This window comes from Kockiozyma suomiensis (genome assembly GCF_038497685.1).
Source record: "Kockiozyma suomiensis strain NRRL Y-17356 unplaced genomic scaffold V2V93scaffold_3, whole genome shotgun sequence".
In the NCBI taxonomy this organism is placed as follows: Eukaryota; Fungi; Ascomycota; class Lipomycetes; order Lipomycetales; family Lipomycetaceae; genus Kockiozyma; species Kockiozyma suomiensis.
This window is the reverse complement of record NW_027117666.1, coordinates 256491-277835: the sequence shown is the minus strand read 5'-3', so window position 1 is coordinate 277835 and position 21345 is coordinate 256491. Positions and strand designations below refer to the sequence as shown.

General features: G+C 43.1%; 9 protein-coding genes across 9 annotated transcripts; 4 read left to right on the top strand and 5 right to left on the bottom strand.

Moving 5' to 3' along the window:
• Positions 1-719: 719 nt before the first annotated feature.
• On the bottom strand, positions 720-2082 carry V2V93DRAFT_390188 (GPR1/FUN34/yaaH family-domain-containing protein; the record flags this gene model as incomplete). Its single annotated transcript, XM_066912392.1, has 2 exons — positions 720-1363; positions 2052-2082. 2 exons carry the CDS (start codon positions 2080-2082, stop codon positions 720-722), a joined length of 675 nt encoding a protein of 224 aa, XP_066767351.1.
• Positions 2083-5556: 3474 nt separating this feature from the next.
• On the bottom strand, positions 5557-7534 carry V2V93DRAFT_332406 (Alpha/Beta hydrolase protein). Its single transcript, XM_066907674.1, has 4 exons — positions 7364-7534; positions 7212-7285; positions 6954-7160; positions 5557-6887 (listed from the first exon to the last, which is right to left on the bottom strand). The coding sequence occupies exons 1-4, from the start codon at positions 7456-7458 to the stop codon at positions 5947-5949; spliced, it is 1317 nt and encodes a 438-aa protein (XP_066767350.1). The 5' UTR covers positions 7459-7534; the 3' UTR covers positions 5557-5946.
• A 164-nt stretch (positions 7535-7698) lies between these two features.
• Positions 7699-9716, top strand: V2V93DRAFT_365301 (acyl-CoA N-acyltransferase). Its single transcript, XM_066909049.1, has 3 exons — positions 7699-8077; positions 8146-9249; positions 9304-9716. Exons 1-3 carry the CDS (start codon positions 7796-7798, stop codon positions 9499-9501), a joined length of 1584 nt encoding a protein of 527 aa, XP_066767349.1. The 5' UTR covers positions 7699-7795; the 3' UTR covers positions 9502-9716.
• Positions 9478-10506, bottom strand: V2V93DRAFT_365300 (uncharacterized protein). Its single transcript, XM_066909048.1, has one exon. The coding sequence runs from the start codon at positions 10368-10370 to the stop codon at positions 9639-9641; it is 732 nt and encodes a 243-aa protein (XP_066767348.1). The 5' UTR covers positions 10371-10506; the 3' UTR covers positions 9478-9638.
• Positions 10507-10630: 124 nt separating this feature from the next.
• V2V93DRAFT_365297 (NAD(P)-binding protein) lies at positions 10631-12306 on the top strand. The gene is made up of 5 exons (XM_066909047.1): positions 10631-11002; positions 11056-11377; positions 11434-11519; positions 11577-11707; positions 11760-12306. The coding sequence occupies exons 1-5, from the start codon at positions 10911-10913 to the stop codon at positions 12110-12112; spliced, it is 984 nt and encodes a 327-aa protein (XP_066767347.1). The 5' UTR covers positions 10631-10910; the 3' UTR covers positions 12113-12306.
• On the bottom strand, positions 12248-13436 carry V2V93DRAFT_378571 (TatD family; the record flags this gene model as incomplete). Its single annotated transcript, XM_066911965.1, has 2 exons — positions 12248-13158; positions 13214-13436. The coding sequence occupies 2 exons, from the start codon at positions 13434-13436 to the stop codon at positions 12248-12250; spliced, it is 1134 nt and encodes a 377-aa protein (XP_066767346.1).
• A 407-nt stretch (positions 13437-13843) lies between these two features.
• Positions 13844-14697, top strand: V2V93DRAFT_357272 (uncharacterized protein; the record flags this gene model as incomplete). The annotated part of the gene is made up of 3 exons (XM_066908026.1): positions 13844-13850; positions 13903-14385; positions 14450-14697. 3 exons carry the CDS (start codon positions 13844-13846, stop codon positions 14695-14697), a joined length of 738 nt encoding a protein of 245 aa, XP_066767345.1.
• A 320-nt stretch (positions 14698-15017) lies between these two features.
• On the top strand, positions 15018-18249 carry V2V93DRAFT_151470 (uncharacterized protein). The gene is made up of 3 exons (XM_066906871.1): positions 15018-16185; positions 16243-16605; positions 16661-18249. The coding sequence occupies exons 1-3, from the start codon at positions 15337-15339 to the stop codon at positions 18209-18211; spliced, it is 2763 nt and encodes a 920-aa protein (XP_066767344.1). The 5' UTR covers positions 15018-15336; the 3' UTR covers positions 18212-18249.
• A 37-nt stretch (positions 18250-18286) lies between these two features.
• On the bottom strand, positions 18287-19177 carry V2V93DRAFT_390183 (uncharacterized protein; the record flags this gene model as incomplete). Its single annotated transcript, XM_066912391.1, has 1 exon — positions 18287-19177. One exon carries the CDS (start codon positions 19175-19177, stop codon positions 18287-18289), a length of 891 nt encoding a protein of 296 aa, XP_066767343.1.
• Positions 19178-21345: the final 2168 nt, after the last annotated feature.

Genomic DNA, 21345 nt, shown 5'->3' with positions numbered 1-21345 from the left:
ATACGGTCACTGTCTTGGGTCTTTGTCTTTGTCTTTGTCTTTGCAAGTAGGCAATCATTGCCAACCAAAGCACCTGTTGTTCAGAAGATCAAGATGAATACGCTGCAAACCCCTTCTATCTCCCATCAAGCTATCCATTAGATTAACAAAGCTTCTTCACTCACAGCACAACAGCGTCTCCTCAGAGCATTAGTATAATCTGCAACTCTCAATTGACACACAGACCAACTGAGAAGCCACGATGAGCATCGCACTAGCCGAAAAAAATCTCATAAACATAGCAGGCTGTGCGTAACCGCATACTACTAATATGAGGCTGCTGGTAAAGCCTGGCACTAGAGAGGAAAAACAACTGATGAACCGCACACTTTTATTTTTTCTTTATAAACATCGTGGATGTGTTTATCATTTATGTCATCAAATGGAATGACTAAGGATGATATGACTATTACTGCAGATAATCTAGAAAATAAGGACAAGAGACCACAATGAGTACACCGAGACATTACAGAATCAGAGGAAAAACAATACACCCACTACGAGACAAAAATGTGAAACTGACCTTTAGAAGGAAACCGCTAGAAAAAGAAGGTTTCACGCCCGCGCGAAACAATACTTTTATAAGCCTGCGCCAGAAAAAGATACGTGATCACTCAAAAACAAAATGACAAACTCAAAACAGGACAAAGAAAAGAACAAATCCAAAATTAGATCCAGAACTAAGTAGACTTGTTCTTGCGAGAAGCCTTCAAGACAGGATTCCAGGGCATGGGAATAGGTTTGATGACAAAGAGTGAGTTCTCGTTGTTGGCCAAACCAGCAAAGGCGTTATAAAATGCAAAGAAAGCCGACATTAGGCCGAAGACACCACCAACAATAGTGATAGCGGTTTTGTCAGGGTAAAACTTGCCGATTCCGAGGAACATAAAAGCAAGATCAAGAGTGAAGAACAGCAGAAAGAAGGCAACGGTGGATCTAAGAGTACAAAGAACGAGGATAAAAGTGAATATGAACCAGCCCATGAGGTAGATGCCAAGCATAGTGTTAAGGCCATGGATATCGTCACCATAGGCAGACACGATTCCAAAAGCATCGGTCTCGATCGCAGCGAATGAAAGCCAAAAGCCACCAAAGGACGAGAGCGCAGTGGCACCAAAAGTGTTCTCAACAGCCATCTCCCACATACCGGCAAGGAGCTGGATGAAGCCGCCATAGAAGTATCCGAGACCGATGAAGGTAGAAGGGTTGCTTACACCACGAACACGGACATTGGCCATGCAAAGGACGAAGGTGGTCAACCCAAAGGCACATAGTCCGAGGGGAGCCGGGTTACCAAACTTGCGTGTGGGAATAGGCGCATAACCTAAGAATCATGTTAGTATAAGATTCCCTTATGGATGGATATCGTTGGGCCTATCAGCAACAGCAGCAGCAGCAGCAGCAGCAGCAAGATCGTCAGCCGACACAAGGTAGCAAAGCGGTAAGGCAGACAAGTAACTCATGGTCGGCATGGGCTCGGCGAGCACAAGCAGATCATTTTGCAGCTAATTGCCCAAAGTGGTGAGAGATACACAGAGGCAGTCGGCGCAGGCTCGGAGGACTAGGCCTCGGCGATAATTCGGAGCGCCTAGATGCGCACCACCACCAGCGACTGATATCTCACGGCGCAAAAGCTATGATATATATAAACGTCACTGTCCTCGCCTCGCTTTCCAAAAGCCAAAAAGTATTTCCGAATCAAATAGCTGCTCGCAGCAGTTGTGTGCATGGAGACGGCTGGTACTGGTGCCACAGTGAAACTGTTTCATCTCAAATGACATGATTTGTCACAGGCAGCCAATCACTCATTTAGCCAGTCACCCTACTTCACAAATGCTGATAGCATATTAATTCATCAGACACTCAGCTAGCTAGGCAATAATATCGCTGATAATATGACAAATATGGCTTGTACTGGCACGTTCAGAGTCTTGCTATAAGAGCAGGAAGCTGCCGCTGATGCTTTGGGTATGACGATGAAGTGAAGAAAAAGAGGGAAAAAAAGTGCATACCTGGATTAAGGGTACCACCAAAGGCACTCATGAGCTCTCTACGAGAAACCCAGCTGTCACCGATTCGAATAAGATCAGGGTCACCATTGTGAGTAATGATGCGGTGGATTTTGAGCTGGTCACTCGATTCAGTATCTTGAGTATCGTGGTTGCTGTTGCCGTTGCCAGCCTCTAGTTGGCTGAGGTCGACGGGTTTCTCATGTATGGGCAGGTTGGTGGAGGAGGCGGCCGTGGAAGGAGAAGACATGGCGTTTGGAGCGACAGAAGCAGACGTGATAGAGGAGCTACTTAGGTAAGTGCAACGCAATGCAAAGAAAATTGTGTGAGAGAGAGAGTAAACAAGTGTGGGGAAAGAGCGGTGGCTTTAAAGCAGCGGAGCAGGCAAGGTGGGGAGAGCTGTGCCGGTCACCGAGGCAGATAGAAAGAAAAAGGGCGGGCGAGCAAGTGGCAAAGGCAGCTCAGTGTGGGGTGTGGCTGGAAAACACCCTGCAATTTGACGGACCGTGATTGGCGACAAATTCCGTTACTCAGCCTGAACAGACAAACGCAATGCTCGTGGGGAAGAAAGTTCTTGTTGGGTTCTCGCATGACGAGGTTTCAGTGCTGCAAATTTCGGTGGTGTGGCGCTGTGGCAGTGCGTGATTTGCATACTGGCGCTAAGTTTCCGCCGGATGCTTACTTTGGGTAAGCGCCTGAAGAAACTCAGTGGGAGCCGAAGCTAAGCAAGGCCACTGCAGCCCACCTGCTCTCGCATTCACTTCACTGGGCTTAGGGAACTCTTGTATACTGCCTCTCTGTCGACAGTCGCAGTAATCTGCCTTAAAAGATTATTCCTTCGCGTGCTCGCGCGCAAACGTGATCAGCGTTGGTGAAGTGCTACAAAAAGCCGCCATTGCCGCAGTGGCCTGTTTCTCGGCACTTTGAGCCGCATCAAACACACCTATGCGCCCTTGTAGCTCGTTCACGCGCTGCCAAATGGTGTGTCTCTTGACCACCTCGCCCGAGTCCGGATTAACCGTGCCCCGACGTCATTGCACCGCCACGTAGCCTGATCGGCCTTATTTTCGGCGTTTAGGACTCCTTGTTGCTGCAGTCGTTCTGTGCTATTTTTTGTGTAAACTGATGGGAGAGCGAGTAAGAAAAAGAGATGGAGATAAATGAGCGCGGGGATTCATAAGAATACCGAAATTCTGTTTGGTATAGCTGACGTTGTCCGATCAGGTTTGGATTTTTTTTTTTATTCAGTAGGCTTCGTTCAGTTTGTAGCTTCGTTGTTGGCTTGGCTGGCTATTATCAGACGCCAATCATTCTGCCTCTCTCCGATTCTGCTCCGTGTAGCCGCTACTCTTCTTAGCGCATCTTCTTCGGCCATTGCTCGGAGCCAGCTAGCCGTCTCTGTTTTTTTCCTATTGTGTAGCATATCCAGTTATATTTGCTTCTCTATTTTCTTTTGCTGCGTATATCCTTTTCTCCTCTGCTTTCTTTCGAGATTCGATTGTTTCTGTTTGCCGCGAGCATTTTGACATCTGTATTGAGGGGCCTCCTAGGCCATTCGTTGTTTGCAGCTAAATCATAGGCGTACAAGGCATCCAAGCTGCTTCCTGTTATGTATGTACTTGTTTCACATTCACTAGTACCTGTGAACAAAAGCCTTCCAATAAATATCTTTGAAAAAAACTAAAAACTCCCGTTAATTTAAAAATAACAATGATATTGATAGATAGCATTGAAAATTAGTAGCTTGGTCTCACAAGTATACAGTAACAGAAGTAGAGCCAATCAGCACTTTCTGCGCATCAGTACTTTCTTGCTGTCGGCTATACAACAATCACTGTTGAGTCAATCGGTATTTATCCACTGCAAATTCACTCTGACCTGGTATTCTGCTCCTCACCGCAGTTCATTGTTCAGATGTTGCTATTATCATGATACAATCTAAACTAGTCATAATTTCTCTTTCTGAAGGCCGCTTCTCTCTACTCTGCTATCGCTTTTTTAAAGATGATGACTGACTGCTATTTGACGCAATTTGCCTAGCTGAATCTTCACTCCTCCGCCCTCTGAACTTAGCCGGCAACAGCCACACTCTCTAGCACCGCTAGAGCGCGCAATCACTACTCAAAGTAATCGTCTGACGCTCTCTATGTCACCATGTGATCGACCCCTCTTCTCATTCGTCTTTTGTCCGTACTCGCATTGCGAACTATTAACTGTAGCCGTGGCGGTGCGAGACTTGCAGTGTCGTGACTTGTTACCTATATCTGTGCTTCTTGCAAAATAATACACGCTATATCCGTAATAATATTGAATAAAATTATATCATCAAATCAAATATTACTCACAGCTTGCCTGATTTCTGCAATGGTTTGGCATTGGCGAACAGTCTATTACTCAAAACAAGCAATATAAGCGGATAAATGGATTCTGGCTGTTTGAAACACAGCTTTCTTCTTCATTAGATACGTATTGCACAAGACAACACTCAGATAAAATCAGTAAACTCTTCTATATAGAGCGAGAAAATCCTTTCACGCTCATATAAAGACAGAAACAGTAGCTAGATCCAGCAGGTTTTCAGGATTAAACAGTAGTAATAACTAGTCAGCTATCCGGCACTTGGCTCTCCGTCTCCGACTCCGGCTCCGGAGAAGTGCCTGACGGCCACCAAGATGTAGTGGATACTTCAGAGCAGCGCAGCAAATGCTTGCTAGTATTGTCGAAAGCTAATGTAAATAGGGTCCGGGGTCCCCACATTATTCTTCTGTTGGTTTCTTCCTCGTTTTGGTATCGTGTTTGCTGAGCAGACCCCTCCAAGACACAGATATCCCCATTCTAAGTAACGTCACAGCTTCAACTAGTGTGCCATCAGAGAAAAACCTCTATTATTTCTATAATCAACTGTTAAATTTTTATATCTTGCTGAGCTTAATCATCTGATTCTGCTCTTATTGTGCGCTGAACCTTGCATTCTTGCACTCTGATATTCTCAGATTAAATTATCTGAATACTGTGCGTTTCTATACCATTTTCACTATTTCTGTTTCCTCTTTCCAAATAGAGCCTGTTTGGTTTGATCTCCATAGCACACACTTCTCTGATATATACTGAGATAAGCAGGGGTTCGGGGCTCTATTATAAAGGACGTAACTTTCTCCGGCGTTAAGTCAGAAAGCCCTACAGTCGTTACCAGCTCCGATTAACCCATGTTGCCGGGAGTGCAGCTCGGACATAATCCGTATCTATACCACGGCTGCTATGTCGGCTCTTCTGTTGTGTGCATAACGCTGGAAACCCGTAGTACAGCCGTGAATTATAATCGAAATATCAGGTTGTCCGTGGATGTCAAATCTCTAGCAATTGCATGCACTCAAGATAAGCGTTCGTGTGCTGTCTAAAACGCTTCCAGCAGGATACTCTATTGTTCTCCTTCGCTTTCGACGGTAAGAGTAAAAGAAAAAACAAAGAAAATGGGGCACTGTACAGTCAAAGGAGTAGACTCGATCGACAACAGACAGAGGCAGCGGAGTATTTTATACTTATGAGTGCTAGGAGCACTTCCGCAAATGGCGCTAAGGGTTGCTGTGGGGAAATTCGGACCAGTCCCTTGCTTTCCCCGCAGAATATATTATTACTGCACTGTCTTTCATTCGAATTTATCCTTTTTTGTTATATTTGTTCTGAAATTTTAAAAAGCTTCAAAAAAGACTCGCTGGTCGTTTTATGAGTACGACTTGGGATGAACAATCCTCGCACGAACGGCAGCCATCCGTCTAGATGCCATTTACGGCTATTCATCAGATGACTCTCTCCCCTACCTCTGCGTCATCGCAATACTTCTCTAGTAAATAGCTGATTTCTTCACCACCCTATTATTTTCCTGGCTTATCCAGTTCGTCTAGTCGTTATACAAGACGCTACGGATTGCTAAAACAACATCCGATGACTTTGGAATGGTATTATGGCCTCCCCACTTGATAGCAAGCATGCTGATCCTTCTAACCTCGTCTCCGATCGGTACTGAAATTACGCTTTCCTCCTCTTCCTTCACTAATCGTTCAATTTCAACTCTTTCTTCACTAGTACTATTATCAGAGAATCGCTGGAAAAAGACGTACTCTCTCGACTGCTGCTCTGCCATGCTTACAACTTCAAATACTCCCTTCCGTTCGTCTTCTTCCATACTCACAAACCTTTCCAAATGCGTCAATTCCATCTCCAGATAGTCTTTCTCTGAAATATCCTCATCTGCTTCAAGGGCTCCACGTAGTGCAGCCTCTACAAGTTTCTCGCCGTGGAAGAAGGGAATTTCGGGGTCCTCAAACGAGTGCACGATCAGCACTTTAGTCTTGCGACTGTTTCGTACAAATCTCTCCAATTTAACATCGCTGTGGAATGGATATCGAAGAAACCTTGAGATCAGGGTCTGCGTTATCGGTAAATACACTACTGGTCCAATAATAGGGACAAGTCCGAACACTCTGAAGCTTTTTACGACCTCCTCAACTGACGCAAATCCTGCGATTGGAATAAGAGCTTTAAATTCAACAGGAGGATCAGCTCGAGCGAGTAGGTCGGCAGCCCCTATAGCGACTGCTGTACCTAGAGACTGGCCTGCCAAAACTGTGTTTGCCGGAGAGACACCTGTAAGCTTTAGAATTGCCTGTGCGGTATGTGCGCCATCTGTAATTAGGTCCTCTTCAGAGGGAACACCAGTAGATATTCCGAATCCACGATAGTCAACAATAAAGAGGTGGGTGTGGGCAGGCGAGGTAGAGAGAAGAGCACGGTAGATATCTGGTCTATGCATTGATGAAATGCATCCTGAATTGCCATGATCTAAGTTACATGCCGTTAGTTTACAATTATTCTTGACAATAAAAATGACAGTGATGATTCACGTACAATAAATAATAACGTGAGCATGCGGATCATCTCTCAAGATGCTCAAATGTATCTGCGCAAGTTCTCCGCTATCGATAGTGTCCTGCGTAGTCTCAATCGCGCGCAGCTCTGCCTGGTGCGATTCATAAACATCTAAGGGCAAAATATGCCATCCAAATAGTTTTTCTCCATCAGGTGTTTCAAGCCAGAAAGGAGCAACCTGGTTCTCTAGTTTGACATGTCAGGTAAGATCAAGTTCAGAGCGTGAGAATTACGTACTGGCAAATCCGGATGTCTCGGGATGATAAAGTGTTTCATTGCTGCCAATCGTAAGTCCATTTATAAACAAAAGGCTGTGTATATATTACGTTAGAATTTCATTAACTAGGGATCTAAATAAAGCATCAACATCGCTGAGGTTGCTATCTCACCCTCTTTGAACGGGCTCCAATGTCAAAGTACACAAGAATCCAAAATATAAAACAAATAGCGTAATTGTCAGATAAATAATTTTTGCAAAAATCATCTCTCTTCTAGTAAACTGTCTTCAATGCCAGTGAAGGTTACTTGAATAGCTAGAATTCGTATAAAGAATCAATCCTTCCCGGAGCAATCGACGCTACCGATAAATTCAGGGGTATCAATGATGCGTAAAACTTCAGCATAACTGAGTACTGTGCGTACATTTGAACCACTAAATGTCTAAGAGTGTCACTGCACCGAATTAGTTTGCAGAAAAGTTCAATCTGTAAAATATAATATTTGCTCATTGGCTTCTAGTGCTGTCAACTACTCTTCATTAGAGTGATCCCACAAATCAATCAATTGGAATAGTGCTTATCTGAAGGTGGAGGACTGATATCATGGCAACGGCAACTACCATCGACGATAGATCATCCTCCGAGGAAGTCCAAGTTTCCAACGGGGCACCTTCTGTCGAAGGAACCCAGAAACCGAAAAAGAAGAAAACCAACAAGAAAAAGAAAAAGAAAGTTGCAAAGATAGAAACAGATTCTGCTGAAGATTCTGCGGCCGTTGCTCCGATTGAACCCGCGCAGATAACGCCTGTCGTATCGGCTCCGTCCTCAAATAGTGTACGGGATCTAGAAGAGCTGCTGAGGCAGCTTGCTATGCCCCGCGACAAGGTATGATGATGCTTTTATCTTTTAGATTCTTTGTGGTTTTTACTAATTCACATCTGATTTTGTGATAGCCGCAACAAAAGAGTATGGAAGAGTACAAGTTTTGGCGCACACAGCCGGTTACTAAATTCGACGAGAAAATCGATGATGAAGGCTCGATTGACGCACCCAAAACTCCCGACGAAGTTCCTGATCATCCGTATCCGCTTTTGAAGGAATTTGAATGGGATACGCTTGACTTAAACGATCCCGTGCAAATTACAGAAATATATGACCTGCTGTACGCTAATTACGTTGAGGACGCCGACGAGACGTTTAGATTCAAGTATTCTCCGCAGTTTTTCGACTGGGCTTTGCGTGCGCCTGGTTGTCGACCAGAATGGCTCGTTGGTGTTAGAGTTGCTGCTACAAAGAAGCTGGTAGCGTTTATAAGTGGTATACCTATGCATCTTAGAGTACGCAACACAACATTACCGTCTGCTGAAGTCAACTTTCTTTGCGTGCACAAGAAGCTACGGTCAAAGCGTCTTACCCCTCTTCTTATAAAAGAGGTAACACGGCGAATCAACAAGCAAAATATTTGGCATGCACTGTACACTGGCGGTGTGATACTTCCTAGTCCTGTATCGACATGTAGATATTATCACCGATCGATCAACTGGGCGAAGCTTAATGACGTAGGCTTCAGTCCTCTACCACCAAACTCTACGCGTGCAAAGATGATCTCAAAGTATTTACTTCCGGCGAAGACTTCGTTACCTGGACTCCGACTCATGGAGCGCGGAGATATTGATCAAGTATATGATCTTTTGGTTACGTACTTGTCAAAGTTTGAGCTTGCTCAGGTGTTTGAAAAAGATGAGCTTTTGCATTGGCTGATGCATGACCACGGTCTGAATGGCAAATCTAACGACGCGAATGATCCTGATCGAGTTATTTGGGCATATGTGGTTGAGACTGAGAAGGGTGCCATCACGGACGTTGTTTCTTTTTATAAGCTTCCTTCAACAGTTCTAGGAAACGCAAAACATGATTCGATAAATATTGCTTATTCATTCTATTATGCTTCGTCTGTTGCTTTGGAGGCTCCATCACGAGCTGATGTGGCGGTAACGGCGAAGTTAAAAGCTCGACTTATCAAACTCTTCGAAAATGCTCTGATTTTATCTAGAGACGTGAGTACTCTTTGTTTTTCTATGCCTATCTCAGTTATATTGATATTCTTGCAGCTGGACTTCGACGTTTTTAACGCCCTCACTTTACTCGACAACCCGCTTTTCTTGGATGAGCTGAAGTTCGGTGCCGGCGATGGATATCTCAATTACTATGTTTTCAATTACAAGGCTCGGCCGATTGCTGGAGGTTTGCTACCTGATCAAAGTCTTGATGTGGTAAACAGAAGCGGTGTCGGTGCAGTCATGCTGTGAGCCAATTGCATCTCTCAACTATTTATCAAAAAGCGTCAATTTAGTATATGCATGTGCTTCAATTCTAACAATTACATTTATATGCCATTAAGTATAGTGAAAAAATCATATATACAAATCTCAAATCAGCTTTCTGCTCAATCTGCCTCTTTGGCGGTATTACCCCTGCTTCTGGCCATCTCTTTCTTCATTGATTGATAGACAAGGAAATTGATGTTCCGTCTGTCGTATTGGTTTGAACGAGTTTCTCTCTGGTCGGTGAACCCCTTGTCAACAAGCGCCCTGACGTCCTCAGCAGTAGTAGCAAAATTCTTTTCTTGAGACCAGAGATTGTAAACGTGCTCTTCTCGCCGCTTTAGTTTGTCAGCCAGAAATTTGTACTTAGCAGACTTCGTCAGTAGTTTCTTTGCCTCTTCATCAACCGTAGATGACGAAGGCGGATGGTAAGTCTTGATATAACTGGCCACCGTCGGTAGCGTGAATATCTTATCTTGCTGCATTTGCGCTAAATCCTGCCGTTCAAATTCAGCCCTTTCAATCTGCTTCTGCGCTTCTGCAGCTTGCTTTCGCAAATTCTCCATATGCCGTTGATATTCCTTAGCTAAAGACTCGCGAAGGTATCGTCGTCGTAATTCCGCCATTTTATTTTTGTAATTTTCAGGTCGCGCGGACTTTGGTTCCGAAATTGTCTTTGTAAAAATATTATCAAGGTCCGGAAATGGTTTTAATAGCTGATAACGAGAAGTTCCTCGTGGATTTGGAACATTCTCCGCGTATCCTTGATCAGGGTTCTTCGATACTGGTTTCGGGAATTCAAGAATTCGACGAGGACGCGGAAGGATTCCGGAGTGAAGAGGTTTCTTTGCCATTGTGCTGCTGCAAACAACTTCAAAGATATATCTAGAGACAAAATTGAAAAGCCAATCAGATTTCTCCAGAAATTCGTTTCGTTTTTTGTCTTCTTAAGAGTAAACGAACACTTGAAATTGATTTGTCCAGCTGTGGTCAGAATTGCTTCTCAGAAAATTTCGTGATTGCCAGTCCACCGTCGGCTTATATTTGGGGTTAGGGTTGATACTCTAATAACGTCAGCAACAATAAATTGTTACGTAATAAATAATTATTAACGGTTGATTGGAATCTACTGACAAATGCTTTGGCAGCGTTTATTTGTATCTGAAATGTTAATTATAGATACGAGACCTTTGAGCGCTGTATTAATGATCTTGGGTTATCAGAAATTCATATAAAATCGCAATCAAATCATCCTTCAGCATCACTTCTGAAAAATCTCGCTTAATATTTGTCCAAAGTGCGGGCAAAACCTGAATATACCAGATTACCAGCGCGCTTGATATATCACCACACTTGATTTCATTTATGATTTTTGATGCTTTTTATAGAAGGCTATGATTTCTATTGATACTATAATATCTGCAGCTGGCAGAATCTTATGGAATCCGTTATTGGCAGTTCTTGTGCCTATATTCTTATTACGGAGGTACGTTTCCACAATGCATAATCTGATTTCAAATATCTAATAATATTTTATAGTGGGCGAGCGCAGTCTACAGACCTGGAGTATTTGATTCCGCAAATATACGCTATACTAGTGCTTATACATAGCATACTTCAGTTAATCGTCGACGCAACCCGAACTCCTAATTACAATATAGAAAACGATGTGGTGGTTATCACAGGAGGCAGTTCAGGCTTTGGATATGAGCTTTCAAAAGAATTCACAAGAAGAAGACTTGCTGTTGCTGTTCTTGATATTGCAGTTCCTGAGTTCGAAGTTGCGGGTGTGAAATACTATTTATGCGATGTACGAGACAATGACGAGGTAATTGCTGTTCTTGAGACAGTCAGGCGGGAGGTTTGTAATATTGATGATTTTTCAGAGGTTGGAGGTACTGATTTATATGGAAATAGCTGGGTGTCGTTACTGTGCTAGTGAACAATGCTGGTATTACTCATAGAGGTAGTATCGTCAATACGTCAATCAAAGATATACAAAAGTACAATCTTCGGATACGAGCTTCAAAAATGAATAGTCCACTGACTATTTGCTGCAGGATCCTTGATGTTAATTTACTCTCCCATTTTTTTTTGTCAAAGGCAGTGCTTCCTCGAATGTTGGCGGCTAATAGAGGTTATATTGTGACAATAGCGTCTTGTCTAGGATACCAAAGTCCCATTAACTATGGTGTGTAGGTTCAATATTTATTTTATGGCACTCTTTCTGACATTTGTTCTAGCTGCATATGGTGCTTCGAAAGCTGCTCTTTTTGCATATCATGAATCTCTAACCTTTGAACTATCTCCAAAGGATGGCGTCAAGACATTACTGGTCGTTCCTGGTCAAATGACTACTTCAATGTTTAGCGATATAGCTCCACCACTCCAGTTTTTGGCTCCCCTTATTGATCCTCAAGATTTGGCCAGAAAAACTGTGCGAGCTATCGAACTAGGACAAACGGGAAAGATCTCGAGCCCGATGTATGTAAATCTTATGCCGATTCTTAGAGCGTGTCCGTTGTGGTTTGTCAGAATTTGTAGACACCTTTCGGGAATGGACCGTGTAGTAAGACAGTCTTCTGTTTGCTCGTGAATTGGGCTATGTATAAATATTATTGAAGGGTTTTGTTTGGCGTTGGATTAGAATGACTAGAATGGTGTTTTTGTATTGTTTATGTTTATTTCTCTTTGCAGGTGACTACTTCATCCATTTATTGTTAGAAGGACATTATAGCGCACTGCTTTCGCCGTATACAAATTCATTCCAGTTTCTTTTGAGAATTTTAACCCCCTCATCTAATTTCCATCCCTTTATTTCACACACGACCGATACAATATGCGCCTGTAACGCTTGCATTTTCTCACCCGCGAGTGGGAAATCCGTCTCGACGAGCAACCGATCGTCAGGTACCGCATGCACTACTTTTTTAAACTTCTCACCATATCTCTGATTTATCAATACAGAAAAGGAAAAATATATACGAGCAGGAACCTTACGTTTATTGATCCATAATGTGATTTGATCAGGAGGACCAGAGTACGAATGTAGACAAACCCTAGTAGGAAACGACGGAGTAGCTGAAGAAGCGTTGCCGCCGGTATCAGCTATCTGAGTTTTCTCATCCTTATTCATTTTTCTCTCCTTTTTGGTGGGAACGTGAAAGTCGGACCACAGTTCATTAAAGATCTCGAAAAGCACGCCATGAGCTTGAACGCCGTGAAGGGACACTGAACGATCGTATTTTCCAGCCACGGCAAGTTGAGCAAGTAAAACTTGTTTTTGATGATCTAGTGTGACTCTGTATGGGCTTAATCTTTTCTTATCTTGCTCACAGCACTCGTTCTCGGATCTGGACGGTTGCTCATCGTCGGAATCTGGTAGTTCGTAGGTAACTTGTTTGCCGCTTTTAGGTAATCTAAATGATCTATCAATTCCAACTTCCCCTAACAAAGCGTAGGGATGTCGCTCGAAGTTGATAGTAAGATCTTTTATGAATTCATGTAAACTAACTGGATCGGGTAGTAGGTCAAGAAATTTGTCTGTGGGCTCAGGAAATAAGACGGATCGATAATGCTGACTTTTGGACTCGGGCGGGGTGCTGCTAGCATACAACAGATGTGTGAACCATGGATGATATCCTTTTTACCACTATTTAGCCTTTGAAGATCTCAAAATCAAACCTGCAGTATTTACCAAAACTGGGCACTACACGGTCAGGAAATTGCAATGCAGCTTCATGGACCTTATGCTGATCATCGAGCCGAGTTGCCATCACCGTCAATTTAGACGTACGCAAATTCTTCAATCCCGCTGGTAACTTTTTATAGTTATCGACTGGGTGACAGTGCGCGTCGTATATACCTATATCCCAAATATCATCTGGAAGTTGCCAATCTTGTATGCCGAGCTCGTCCATCAAGTGAAATATAGTAATAATTAGCGTAGAATTTAGCAGTCTTTTCTGGTAAAATATTAAAAAAATTCAGAAACAGAATATGAACAATTTTTGTAAATGCAATTAATGATTAACGAGTGAACTCAAACCTCAAGGATGCTGATGCTGTAAGAATGCTTTGCAAGACTACACTACGCAGTGGATTCTGGGGAACAGTCCAGCCTGCGTAATTTAATTAACCGAGTGGCGGCAAAACTCCCAGCTCGACTAGATGACGGCGTCTCTTCTCATTATTTATGAAGTTTGCCTTTGCTGGATCTTTGTTGAACACTTTTGACATTTCACTATATTTGCATTCAGTACGTCTTTACATATCCAAATTATTGCTTACGCTTTTTCTCGCTTCATAAAGATCAATACTGCCAAAAATGCCAGGTAAGCTCCCACGATGACCAGCATGCTATTAGTACAACTAACAGAAAAATAGCGCCTGCAGCCGCCCTCGGATTCGGAATCGGTCTTGGCGTGACGACTGGTGTAATTTTAGGAATTGTGATTTATCATGAGCGAGAAGCTATAGCACAGACGTTCAGTCAGAAGTTTAACGAACTGAAATTATTTGCAGCTGAGAGAGTTGAAGCTGATCGGAACCGTCGGATGCATAGATTACTTGCCGCATCATCTGATGATCAGGAACTTGCTGATTTTTACGATAATGCGGATGATTTTATTCATAAAAGTCCCATAATGGCTGATATTGATGAACTTGCCTCGTCATCAAGAGACGGTGGTGAATCAACTGATCTCATTGCGTTTGGTGAAAAGAGCGCTAGCTCTGCTCGAGAGGCTGCACATGAGAATTTCAGACGTAGGCGAGTTCTTGAATCTTATGATTCTGGAAGTGAGCATGTCTTGCAGCATGTTATTTCGGTCTCTTCATCTACTGAGGATGAGCAGGATTTCGCGACTGGTATGTTATAAACGAAGAAACCATACTATGGAAAAGATCGTAAATGCTAACATCTTTTGTCTAGACACAGACGACTACGATTCCGAAGTTATTACTATTAAAAATACAGTCGAGACTGTCATCGAACCAGAAACCGATCACGAATCCACAACGACAGCTGAAGGGAGTACAATGTCAGACTTTGATTTTGTAAGCGATATTAACAACGAAGAGTCTGAAATCAGTAGTGGATCTTTAGCTGGGGATGATACCGATGAGAGTGACTATGAGAGAGCTCCTTTACGTCGACCCAGAATTCGACAGACCGCTTAACCAGGCTGTGTATATTAGTACTAGGTATCGCATATGGACTTGGGAGGTTGCTGGTGGTTTTTTTAATATTTTGTGAGTGCTTTGTTTATGGTTTATATCTTCGAGTCTGGGTGTAGGAGTATTGTGCGATTTAGGGAGCGGTGGTGCTAAATGGGTTTAATTGATTACTGCTATATCTCTAAACTGTTTCCAAGATAAGTTCTGCTTGACAACAAATAGTCAACTATGTTCACCGATAAATATTTGCGTTAGCATATTGAGTTTTGTGATCTTCATGATAACGACTAAGATCGCTTATAAGGGCTTCAAAGGCCAATATAGATCAACACGCAGCGAATTTAACTATTTCAGCACCCATCCAAAAAAAAAATTCCATTTTCAGCGTTTATTATGCGAAACAAGTCATATTATAATCCCATTCATTTTATTTACAATTGCGAGACACACGCAGAGTCGACCATTTCACACGGCAAGCGGATTCATGTGACTTGAAGCTGGGAGGGAAACTTTTTAAGTTTTCCTGTATACTCTAACTGTCGACGCGACGCGTCTCTTGGATCTGTAACACTCAAACAGCAAACACGCACACGGTCTCGTGTCGACGCTTTTCTCTAGGAAGGAAACGAGAATAAAACGGCGATGAACGTGCTTGATCGTGAGAGCTTGCTAGGGGTGGGTAGATGTACACCGTTTGGTTTAGTTAATGAAGCCGATTGCGAAGATCATGAAAGCGCGTTTGGATTTCAAAATGTGGATAACAATATACTTGCGAACAGTAAAAGCGACAAGTATCATGTGGAGCAAGGAATGTTGCTTGGGCGGCAAAATAGAGCGAGATTGGAAGATGAGTTTCCGAGTTTGACAAAAGGAAGGGTGGTTGTTGAGACGGATGAAGAGGCGATCGTGAAACATATGTCCCTACGAGAATCTCAACCAGAATACCCTGAAGCGCCTCCGCCATTTGATGTGATCGAAGAAGACGAAATGAAATATGAGGATCAAATTTGCGACGCTGGGCTGATTTCGACCGATAACGCCCAGAATAATGAATACAACACCCAAAAACAGAGATCAATTGACGACGAGGAGACTGATAATCGTGCGGATGTCGAGACGCGACTACAGCAATTGCGCGCAGATGCGCGCCAAAACCGAAATTCAACAACAAATTCTACTTCAACAGATGAATTAACCAGCGCATTCTATCGACGCGCTATTCTTGCAAGCGGGAAACAAGTCACGCTACGGCAACGCACATCGCGATTCTCTTCTTCATCGAATAATTGGACCCAGCGCGGTCCGAATACGAAATCAGAAACTTATGGCTCGGATATTTCGATGATGATGATTCAAATCGAGAAAGAGATTCAGGAGAAGGAAGCAAAAATGCTGGAGGAGCGAGAGTACGTTATTTCGCTTCGAAAAGAGCAAGAACTTTGGGTTGAGAAATGGCGAGCCTCGAAATGGGTTGATTTGGTAGGAGACGAGGTATGTCTAGTATATTTTTTTGATATTTGTCAAAACGGGTCTCTAATCTATATCTAGCGAACACATCGTTATCTTCTTCGCTGGATTCAGCAATGGTCTCATGCCGTATTCAAGAAATCAGTAGTGGACCTCCCTAAATCAAGGTCTTTACAATCCAGCGGTCCTCCTATCGCAGTCGACCCATTTCACCGACCCCAAAAGAAGCTCATACTTCTACACGGACCACCGGGACTAGGCAAGACGACAGTTGCGCACGTAGCCGCTAAGCAGGCAGGGTACGATATTCTTGAGATCAATGCTAGCGATGAGCGAGGTGGGCCGGCAGTTCAGGCAAAAATATCGGGCGCATTGGAATCTCATCGGGTGGGCAAAAAGCCGGTATGTTTAATTATTGACGAGATTGATGGTGGTGCCGAATCTGTAAGAATTCTTTAAGCTTTTATATTTTTGAATCATATCGACTAAAATAGTTTAGGGATTTATTCGCGTGATAATGGACATACTAAACTCCGATGCCAAAGCAATTCAGCAGCGACCATCGTCAACAACCTCTCTTTCCGGCGGTCGCAAAAAAAAGAAATCGACAGCGAAATTTCTTTTACGACCAATTGTTGCAATATGCAATGACCCCTACGTATCAGCTTTGCGCAGTCTTCGTCCATTAGCTGAAATCATATCGTACAAGAGGCCGCCGGTGTCTGCGGTCGTGACACGGCTGCGGGAGATTTGCGCGGCCGAAAAGTTGAGTGTTGATACAAGTACATTAAAGAAGTTGGTTGACAATATGGATGGCGACGTGCGCGGTTGTATAAATACACTACAGTTTGACATGGGTGGGTCACGAGTTGGAAAGCAAAGTATAGGACAGAAAGATATATCTGCGAATCCGAACGCGATAATTGGTCATATCTTTAAGCAAAGAAACGACAAAAAGACAGTAACGGAGCGACTGAAAGGTGTGATTGACGATGTTGAGCGAAATGGAGAATTTGATAAGATTACGACTGGCTGCTTTACACTGTATCCAGGTATGCAGTACGCAGACAATATGCTCTCAAAACCAGTCGCTGCAGGCGACTGGCTTCATTTTTACGATACACTCTCACATTCAATCTATCACAACCAGAATCGCGATTTGCATCAATATTTACCGTACACGGCCGGTGCGTTCCATACCATGTTCAGCAACTCAATGAATGATGTTAAAGAGTTTGCGATTCCGAAAACGGATTTTGAAGCATATGAACAACAGCGCTCAAACCGAGATCTGATTAAACAGCTTATCGCGCACGCTCCGGCTACTACATCGCGTATGTTTCGTCAGGAAAGCGTGATTGCGACCGAACTTGCGCCGTTTTTGATGACCATCGTCAATCCAGTTTTAAACCCCGTCAACGCTGGTTTAATCTTGGACCGCGAAAAGCAGAAACTATCACATACGATAGAAATAATGATAGATTTCGATTTCCAGTACCTGCAGCAGCGCACGGATAGTGGAGTTTATGTGTATAAAGCCGATCCGCCAATTGAGATGATTGCAAAGTTTTCGGAGCAAGAGCAGGGGAGTGCTTCAGTTGGAAAGTATCTGATCAGACAGCTGATAAGTCAGGCACTCGAGCAGGAATTTGCGCGACGATTGACACGACCGAAGAGTCTTGCTGATAGCGTGAAGAGAAAAGGTGGTAGCGACGATGATGATGGGGCTCGGGAAAATGAAGAGCAGAGTGAGGATATTCAACATCGCGATAAACGTGTTGCGTCTGATAATCTTTTGTCATCTTCGCCAGTCAAAGTCGCAGACGTCAAGCCAATCCGTCCTTCATTTGCTTCATTTTTTCCCCGCTCTACTGGTTCGGATATGGAAAATGGCGGCGGTCGACCCCATTCACGACAAAACTCAATGCAAGAGACAAAAGAGAAAAGTAAACTCGAGCGAGAGAACAGAGTCTGGGTACAGTTTCACGACGGATTTTCAAATGCGGTCAAAAAACCTCTGCAGTGGAATGATTTTTGGAGAGATTTGTGAATGACACTAGAAATGAGTACCTAAATGTAAAAAAAGAGATATATATATATATAAGAAAGTATTATTCACACAATATCAACTCCTTTTCGTTGCAGAGATTATAAACGCCCTAATGACATGCTGCTCATACCACCACCTCACCACTTTTCCAAAATAAGTAAACCGTTCAAAACGCAACCACCTACCAATCCCATCACGAGCACTTCCTCTCTCATCAAGAAAATCGGCTAATCCGGGAAAAACTCTGTCAGAAATATCTTGCATCTCAATAGTCCATCCACGAGAAGAACCAAAGCCACTATCTTGCAACATAGAGCGATATTCATCAGCTGTCTTGAAATTCAAAAGGGGCGACTGAGATAGGCTACAAATTATACGTAAACCCAGCATTTTGATAATTGGGAGGGGACGACTAGCGAGTAACATATCTTCAGCGACAAAACTAACTTGACAGCCACTCTGATCTTCATTTCGCAATCTCTCGTACGCTGCTTCGAGAGAGGCACTTGCAAAATGCAAGAAATTCTCGCGCGAGGGAGAGAAATGGTAAAGACAATCCAATGCGATGATTTTATTGACTGAACCATCCAACACGACCGAGTTTAGCAACGCAGTAGGCCAGGTTCTTTCATTAGGAGAGCTGCAATCAAGTGCATATACACTCGCTTTATCAAGCATTTCTTTCTTCTCGAGCTTGTCGTGTGCTAGCGACGCATGCTCGGCAAGAGATGTGACGCCAATGTACTTCTTGACAAGCGGTGCATACACAAGCGCCTGATCACCACAGCCAATCCCGATATCTAAAAGTGTATCTGATGACTTTAATTCTGCAGCTGTAGCAAGTTTGGTAGCGAGGCAAGTGGCTGCCGATGCGAATGCCGTGCTTGGAGGATATCCTGGCTCACGAATGGGCCAGTATCCCATATTATTCCAAGTCGAGGAAAGATTCGAGTCGATGTTTAACATCACATGAGCGAGATTATAAACCTCTACTTCACCATTTTTCGTAGTTCTCCGTTTATATACCGAGTTTATTAAAAACAAACCGATTTTGGAGACAGCGGAAGTCACTGTAAAGACGCCAAAGAATAGAAAGATTCGTTCAATAACGATCGCACCAGAAGCAGTCGACTGCAGCCATGTTGTTTCCACGAGTGCAATATACACTGCAATTGTCACAAAAACGCAAGCTATATATATTACAAGATTCGTACACAGCGCACCCATTTATCCATCTCTTTTGATCTGCGCCGGGAATTGAGATCGAGTGGAACGCATCCGTTGTAGTAAATCGGGTAAGGGTTTGTTGTTCTTTGTGTAAGCCAGCTAGATCGGTAGGTTGGCTGAGAGCGTAGGGAATTTTGCGGTAGTTAGTCATACAAGTCACTACTAAATCACAATATCAAGAATTCAGAATCAACATAATAAACAAACGGAGGATCTAGTAAAGAATTTATGGGTTTTAAAAAATTTAATCTGAAGAAGCATTAATCACTCTTAGTATTTCAATATCAACAGAAAAAAAATCTACATTGAGTTACAATTCGGCTTCTATCGTTATTTAATCTTCAAATATTTTTTACATTCAGAGTTGAACCCCGAGAGACTCGAGAAGATGTGGCTTTGATTGCTAATTTGTGCTCTCAGTAACTGTATCTACGGGAATGTAAGTAAACTCCCACATTCTGTGCTATATTTACAACAAAAGATAAATATAGCTTGAGCATTGGCAGTATTCGGACTATCTCTTTTGTGATTATTAGAAGAGGAGTATGCTATTGGCCGTTACCAGTAAGTGCACATTCTCTTGCTTTGCTTATTCAGATTGCAAGCGCCTGGAATGAACAAACCTCCTTTTTACTGAGAACAGCATCTCGCTAATTGCTGTCGTAGAAAGACTAAACCACAGACTCGTCTGCTAGCCAACCTAGCCGACATGCGTGGCGATGATTCCTCAGTGTTAAGATGTAGCATCGACAAACAACTGTAAGCCATTGTAGAAAGTTCTATTTTAGACTTTCAAGAAAGGCAGGCACGGCAGTTATCAATGTCAAAAGAAAGGGGGACGCGTGCTTCTCGCGTTGCGCGGCTGACCAAAGACTAAAGTTGCCGCGTGGTTAATCGACGTGTATGGTACCTGACGCGACGACGCGGCGCGTCTTGATTCATTTTTTCAAGGCAAACATTTAAAAGCTGTCTTTTATTCCTATTACGCGAAGGAAATGATTGAGGAGTATATCGTAAAAAGCAACTGTCTGAAATCACAGAAATAGCAAAATTATATGGAATGGAAAAAAAAAAAAAACGGTGCCTGGTTCGGCTCCGCATGTTTTCAAAAGAGTACAATAACATACGCAGTGCATACCAAGAGTCAATTAAAGGTAGAAATATGAAAACTGAAAAAGCAAACTATTGACAGTACCTGTAGTTGACAGAGTTTAAAATCAGGTACTGCAGGATCACAACAAAGACTCCCTACGGATAAAATCATCCGGTCGTTGTAGCTTTTTTTTGTTTATTTGCCGATCCATGCTGGCCAGGAATGTTAGATGGAGCGCGTTTGGATGACTAGACTAAGATACCGCAATTAATATTGAGCAAACGAGATGCTTGATATTGGACTTCCAGGTCTGTTGAGTTCTGAGTCCATAGAACTCAGGTTTAAAAGTCACCCGCAGTGTTGGACATCGTAGGCACATAAACCGAAGCAAGGAGGATAGTTAGCTTCGGAGATAGTGAGCACACGATTAAATGCAGGTTGAGTTGTGTAAGGCTGAGCTGGCAGCTCGCTTGCGAGACCAAGTCTATGGAGTTTCAGTTTTTAGTCTACGCGTCGTTGTATATCTCTACTGCCTGACTGCCTAGTCTAATTTACTGGATTCATAAAAAAGCCGGCTACACAAATCCAGATCATGAGTTAAATGATCCTTCTATTTAATACATCATTTCTAATGATGGCGAAAATTCTAGTCAAAGCTGGTATGAGTAGGAAGCAACAGTTTCACCAACTGATTAAATGTTCCCAGGCTCAGCGGTATGTGATCTACCATGATCCGGAAATTGCGAGGAGCACAGCAAGCAAAGCATGACAGAAAGGCAAGTCAGATAGTCATTTTTTTCTCTAATTTAGCCTA

Excerpts from the sequence above, each read along its gene's own strand:
- V2V93DRAFT_332406 (XM_066907674.1), bottom strand. The coding sequence starts at position 7,458 with ATGATTTTTGCAAAAATTATTTATCTGACAATTACGCTATTTGTTTTA. Across the intron at positions 7,286-7,363 it reads TTGGAGCCCGTTCAAAGAGG|CCTTTTGTTTATAAATGGAC; the intron begins GTGAGATAGCAA and ends ATATATACACAG. Across the intron at positions 7,161-7,211 it reads CGAGACATCCGGATTTGCCA|AGAACCAGGTTGCTCCTTTC; the intron begins GTACGTAATTCT and ends ATGTCAAACTAG.
- V2V93DRAFT_151470 (XM_066906871.1), top strand. The coding sequence starts at position 15,337 with ATGAACGTGCTTGATCGTGAGAGCTTGCTAGGGGTGGGTAGATGTACA. Across the intron at positions 16,186-16,242 it reads TTGATTTGGTAGGAGACGAG|CGAACACATCGTTATCTTCT; the intron begins GTATGTCTAGTA and ends ATCTATATCTAG. Across the intron at positions 16,606-16,660 it reads TTGATGGTGGTGCCGAATCT|GGATTTATTCGCGTGATAAT; the intron begins GTAAGAATTCTT and ends AAAATAGTTTAG.
- V2V93DRAFT_365297 (XM_066909047.1), top strand. The coding sequence starts at position 10,911 with ATGATTTCTATTGATACTATAATATCTGCAGCTGGCAGAATCTTATGG. Across the intron at positions 11,378-11,433 it reads TTGAGACAGTCAGGCGGGAG|CTGGGTGTCGTTACTGTGCT; the intron begins GTTTGTAATATT and ends ATATGGAAATAG. Across the intron at positions 11,520-11,576 it reads TCAATCAAAGATATACAAAA|GATCCTTGATGTTAATTTAC; the intron begins GTACAATCTTCG and ends TATTTGCTGCAG.
- V2V93DRAFT_365300 (XM_066909048.1), bottom strand. The coding sequence starts at position 10,370 with ATGGCAAAGAAACCTCTTCACTCCGGAATCCTTCCGCGTCCTCGTCGA.
- V2V93DRAFT_365301 (XM_066909049.1), top strand. The coding sequence starts at position 7,796 with ATGGCAACGGCAACTACCATCGACGATAGATCATCCTCCGAGGAAGTC. Across the intron at positions 8,078-8,145 it reads TTGCTATGCCCCGCGACAAG|CCGCAACAAAAGAGTATGGA; the intron begins GTATGATGATGC and ends ATTTTGTGATAG. Across the intron at positions 9,250-9,303 it reads CTCTGATTTTATCTAGAGAC|CTGGACTTCGACGTTTTTAA; the intron begins GTGAGTACTCTT and ends ATATTCTTGCAG.